Genomic DNA, 6,067 nt, shown 5'->3' on the forward strand with positions numbered 1-6,067 from the left:
ATAAAACACTTGACTTGTTATAGCCAGTAAAGCCTGGATAGCCGGGGCGGTTATAGGTCCTATTGTCGTATTAGCCCTCATCATAGGTTCCATCATCTACCTGCGAAGACGTTCGGCAAACAGCAAGACAAAGAGCCAAGGTCAGACGTACGAAAAAGCCCAGCTTCATGCTGATAGCCTCCCAGGACCTGTGCAAAAGGCTGCCGACCCAGATTCCGGGGTAGTTCATGAAATGTCGGGGACTCCTTGTCGCACTGCTGAGAAGCCCGCGAATGAGCCAGCGGCACACGAGTTGGCGCCTTGACTCTTGGCAGGAAGAAATATTGTTTTACATTAGATTGAAAGTTTATACCCCGTGGCAAGACTGTGCTACACATGTACCTAGATGCTTTTGTCTCTCTCTTTTACGGATGATTGGTACCCATCCGACGCGGCACTTGGTTATTATACACTTTTATAGAGTTCGTTCCAGAATCCATCGTGGCTACTACGGCAGAATAACAACAACGCTACTAAAGCGTCCAGGCATAATAGACGCGATGCCCCTCAGGTAAAAGATCTCAACCATCCCTGACAATTGTCAATGGGACCCGACTCATTCATCGCTTGAGATGCGTCAAGCTCCAGACTTAAACTTTGGCATGTCCTAGCAAATATGATAGATACCCCTGCGCTTGTGTGGCACTCTCCATGGATACACACACGGCGGCAAATTTGGGCCAACGGCCTTGCCACTTGACCGGTGCTCTGTCAGGCCGAATCAGCAGATTGCAGCAGCTTGACAATGGCCTGGTGTCCCCCTATATAGGCCCACGATACTGGCGTTCTCCCGTTCTTATCACTAGCCTGGACGTCCGCACCGTTGTCAAGCAGTAGCCTTACCACTGCCTCGTGTCCCCCTTGGACTGCCCACGATAACGGCGTCCGGCCACTCTGGTCCTTGGCTTGCAGATATGCTCCCTTCTCGAGTAGTAGCTTGGCCACGGCCTCGTGTCCCTCCTTGGCCGCCCACGATAATGGTGTCTGGTTATACTGGGTGTCTTTAGTCTCAAAGTCGGCGCCCTTTTCGAGAAGCAGCTGAGTTACGGCCTCTTGCCCATGCCTCGCGGCCAGGGAGAGCGGCGTCTGGTTATACTCCCCATCCTTCGCCTCAATATTAGCACCTTTCTCGAGCAGCAGCTCAGTGACGGTCTCATGCCCCCCCTCGGCTGCCCATGATAACGGCGTCCGGTTATCCCAGTCCCTGGTCTCAATGTGTGCGCCTTTCTCGAGGAGCAACTTGGTTACGGCTTGGTTACCCACCGTAGCAGCTCGTGATAAAGGTGTCTGGCGAAACTCATCCTTTACCTCAATATCAGCGCCGTTTTCAAGTAAAAGCTTAGTTATAACAGCGCCCCCCTCCTGAGCCGCCTGTGATAGTAGTGTCTGGTGAAGCCGGTCCTTCGCCTTGATATCGGCGGCCTTCTTGAGTAGCAGCTCGGCTACGGCCTCACGCCCCTCCTTAGACGGGAACGGCATCTGGATATCCCAGTCCTTAGCCTCAACATGTGCGCCTTTTTCAAGAAGCAGCTCAATCATAGCCATATTACCTGCCTTAATAGCTTGCGATAAAGGTGTCTGGCAAAACTCATCTTTCACCTCAATCTTGGCGCCCTTCTCAAGTAATAGCTTGGCCGTAGCCTCGTCCCCCTCCTGAGCTGCCCGTGATAGCGGTGTCCGGCCAAACTGGTCCTTCGCATCGACATTAGCGCCCTTCTCGAGTAGCAAGTTAATAATAGCTTCTTGACCCTTCTTGACAGCCCATAATAACGGCGTGTAGCTGTACTCCGTGTCTTCAGAATCAATTTTAGCGCCCTTCTCGAGTAGTAATTTAATAATGGCTTCCTGCGCCTTCTCGACAGCCCATGATAGCGGCGTCCGACGACTGCCGCTATGGCGGGCCTCGATATCGGCGCCATTCTCAAGTAATAATTTAATCATGGCCACCTGCTCCCTCTCAATAGCCCAGGATAGCGGAGTCCAACCGTACTCCATGTCATTAGCCTCGATGTTGGCACCATTCTCAAGCAGCAGCTTAGCCACGGCCTCATGACCACTGGCAGCCGCCCGCATCAACGGCGTCCATCCATCAAAATCCTTTCCGTCGACTGCTTCACCGCATGCAAGCAGCACTCGCAGAACCGCCTCGTTCCCTTGCTGTACGGCCAGAAATATTGCCTGGTTCGTGATGGGATTCAAGTCCACGTCCCCAGACAGCTTCACTAGCGCCCGAGTCACCGCAATATCAAGCGCTTTGCGTCCGACGTCATCTTTCATGTTGATGTCCGCGCCAAGCTCAATAAGCGTCCGGACTGTCTGGTCCCGCAAGTAATCCGCAGCTATAAACAGCGGCGTCCATTTATTTTTATCTTGCATATTGACGTCAGCACCTCGGTCAACTAGCGTCTGAATAATTCTCTTATGCCCGTTTCGCGCTGCCAGAAAAATCGCAGTCTGTCTCATATTGTCCCTTTGGTCGACGTCCGCCCCTTGATCGATTAGTGCTTGTACCGCTCTTTCATGTCCGTTTTCCGCCGCAAAGTGCAAGGCCGTGCGCCCTCTACTATCTCGAACTTTTAAGTCGCCTTGCTTCTGGATTAATAGCGGTATTACATCTGAATGGCCTCTCTCTGCCGCGTGATGAAGACTTGTTCGATGATTGTTATCCCTCTTGTTTAGATCACATACTTGAAGTAGTCGTTTCACAATCTCAACATCACCTGTTATCGACGCTAAATGTAGCGCCGGAAGACTATCATAGTGATAGAAGGGTACGTTAAATATGTCTTTTTTAGGCTTGAAATCTCGCAATCCTAATAAAATATGTAGTAAAGGGACGTGATGATTTACTACTGCCCATCCCAGTAGGCCAGAGTAGTGAGAATCCAGAGATTCTCCTAACGGCTGCCAAGGATGTAACCTCCATGACAAATTTGGCTCGAGGGCAAGCGCGCGAAACTTGTCCCAGTTGGGAGAGTCTTCAGTGATGTGCCGAGTAAGTGGTGCCCAGTGGGCTTTTGCATATTGAAAGAAGGACAGTACCTCCGTGTCAGAAGGAGAAGAAGGATTCGAAGATCTGTTAGGAAGAACTATTGTCGCAGGTTTGGGCCTTGGTAGAAAGCGATGAGTCCAGGATGGCAAGGGGCCTTCGATTAGTGTCTTCATTGTTAGTTTACCCATTGCAATTCGCGAGCATTCGCCCACATTACAATGCTGTAAACCGAGACCGTAGTCAGCGGACGTCAGATGGGTAACGCAAAGCGCACCTAGTTCTGATTGTGCAGTGTATAATTCGAATGAAGCACAGGTGAACTGGCCACTAGGGAGTCGTGTTTCTAAAAATTGTCGCACCGAGTGATGTGTGAGGAGAATTTGACCGTTGTTTGAAGTAATTAAGTTACAACAGCATTTTATAATCTCTTGGCGTGGTGGAATTTGGTTTCTGTCAAGGCACCCTGTGTTGGTATTAATCGCAAGTCCCTCTCTCAGCTGATCGACTTGAAATGGCGTGATTGCGGCGGCCACCCAGCGTAAGATGGTCCAGGCAAAGCGACTTTGCCTCTTATTTATCCGTTGTAGGCAGCGTGCGTAAGTCTCATCCAGGCTCCTGGGGAGATTTTCGAGAGCCGTCTGAATATCGCCATCCGTAGAACACTCGTCCCAGAGAGCGTCTATTTGCATGCTCACCCATAATACCCTTCTTTAATGTTAGTATGTGAATCAACACGAGGGTTGTCATAAGTGCAATTACTGACATGAGATCAGCCTTTTCATTTAGTTTCCTCTTGATGTCCTGGAGGACGTACTCATTTTCTGTGAGTTGTCGTTCCCGCAATTTTGCCTCAACTTTCCACTCAATAAACTCCCGAATGTCGTCTTTGTTGTCCTTATTTGATATGCGCAAGGTCGTAGAGTCTTCTATGAAGTTTGTCACATAGAGGTCTTCCCGTCCGGAGATGAAAACTCTTTGCGCATCGCGTTGTTGCACCATGTTCCGAAAGGTACCAAGTACCAGTCGCCTCTCGCAGGACTCACACTCGTCCAGTCCATCCACAATGTATGTTGAGCTTGGAGTAAGCTGAGTCAAGAAATCGCCCAGTGGTATGAATATCCTTTCTATAATCTCGGCAAAGCTGGGATGGCACCGGTTTGGGCCGTAAAATCGTTTCACAGCACAAACCAACTCTTGAGGGCAAACATGTCCCGTCTTTTCAAGGAAACCAAGAATCTGTTTAATATAGCTTTCGAATAAATGAATAGCTTTGAGTCGGAATTTGCTCGAATGGTTGTAGAAAAAATGGGCCACAAAATCGCCACCCTTTTGAGACGCTTCTATCAGATGGCTAACAACGGTGGTCCTGGGTCACATTAATATTATGACACAATTGGGGCAACCGGACCAAAGAGTACGAACATACGTTACAAAAGTCTTGCCGGAGCCAACTAGGGCGCGGCAGTTAGTGTGTGGCGACTTCACTTGCAGATGTATGGATGCATACTTTTACCGGACAGCCATAGACATGCAGAAGTCTTCTTTCTCCACGCTAAGAATTCCTCATCACCTAGTATCCACATTGCAGTCCCTGGGCATTTGTCATGCAAGTAATTGCGATAGGTGTGGTTGGGCTCGTAATCAGAGATGTGTTCAAAAATATTATAAGTTAAAGTCCCTGAGCGCTATGCGTTAGACGAACCACAACTCTTTAGGTCATTGGTGTCTAGACTTACCTGCCTGGGCCAAGTGCCATTCTGGCCTTTTTGAAAGATTCAAGAATTGCAACGGATTGTCAAGTGCGAAATCTGCTTCTTCGGCCGCGGCGAGTTGAGTTATGGGTAGAATCGAAAGGATCTCCTTCGCTATTATAGCTGCCGTTGCTGCCGCATAAGCCTGCCACTTCTTGCTCTTGTGAGAGTCTGCGTAGTCGCAGATGCCTCGAATTACAAGGCCTGGAAATATGCTCATAAATCCAGCCGCTTCCATTTCAAAGCAAAGAACACCTCCAAGCTGCGAGCTGAGCGTATCTCTAGTGATCCCATCTCGTATAAGTTGGTTACCGGAGGCTATAGTACCGTAATGGATTACAATGTCCTCACTGCTTCGCGGCACTCCATGTATCACCAGATCTTTGTCACAACTGTCGCAGCTGGACCCTCCAACATGTTTGTAAGTTGACTGGAACAGGATATCGGGTCCGGCGCTATCACGTAAACGTCTGAGGGTGGACAAGTTCTTTGAAATGTGGACCTGATGCTCCAGAATATTTGCTCGTAGCTTGCTAACAGCATTTAAAAGGATAGTTGGCGGAGCATTGACGAACCCAGTACGTATAAATCCGCTCGGCGTGCTCTTCCCGAAATCATATTGAACGACACCACCATGTCCCATATGCGGCTGGCTAATGACCACATCTCCAAGTCTTACAGCCGCATCGTCGCCCGGAACACCGCCTCCAACGCCGACCAAGAACGTGTGCTGTATTGACGTAAACTGGCACCTCATCTGGCCCATAACCGCTGCGGCTGAACTCGCACCCGTCTGGCCAGCAGGCAGACACACGATGACAACATTGTGGTTGTGAATTCGACCGAGCGTATATAAATTTGGATCATCGGGCTTTCGTAGAATATCGCAATGCCGCTCATCAAACATTTTCGTCGCCGCGTCAAGCTCGGTCGGGAGAGCGCAAAGCCATCCCACGGTGTAGTTTTCAGGGCGAAGTCTTTTCATTCTAGAGCCTTTGTGAGCCTGGAGCAGAAGGTAGCAGACAGTGCACAATGGCAGGAGCGTTTCTTCGAGTAATAGCTCAGAATTGTTCATTCGTCCGATTCACGCCGAGCCCAGTTGGCTGCTGGTATAGTTTTGATGCTGAGATAGATGCATGTGGCCTTGGTCACTGCTTGGCAGGCGGCAGTCAAATGCCGCGGAGCACAGCCGAGACTTGGGCGTCTGGTGAAGATGAACCAGGCCGGTAGTTGTGGTCACAGATCAAAAGAGCAAACGCCCTGTTAATATAGGAGGTTTGCACGA

The 6,067-nt window shown here is 49.8% G+C and overlaps 1 protein-coding gene across 1 annotated transcript; it reads right to left on the reverse strand.

Moving 5' to 3' along the window:
* Positions 1-750: 750 nt before the first annotated feature.
* MAA_04412 (kinesin light chain) lies at positions 751-5,767 on the reverse strand (the record flags this gene model as incomplete). The annotated part of the gene is made up of 6 exons (XM_007822410.2): positions 751-3,185; positions 3,306-3,739; positions 3,795-4,397; positions 4,458-4,482; positions 4,539-4,709; positions 4,768-5,767. 6 exons carry the CDS (start codon positions 5,765-5,767, stop codon positions 751-753), a joined length of 4,668 nt encoding a protein of 1,555 aa, XP_007820601.2.
* Positions 5,768-6,067: the final 300 nt, after the last annotated feature.

This window comes from Metarhizium robertsii (genome assembly GCF_000187425.2).
Source record: "Metarhizium robertsii ARSEF 23 chromosome Unknown MAA_Scf_5, whole genome shotgun sequence".
In the NCBI taxonomy this organism is placed as follows: domain Eukaryota; kingdom Fungi; phylum Ascomycota; class Sordariomycetes; order Hypocreales; family Clavicipitaceae; genus Metarhizium; species Metarhizium robertsii.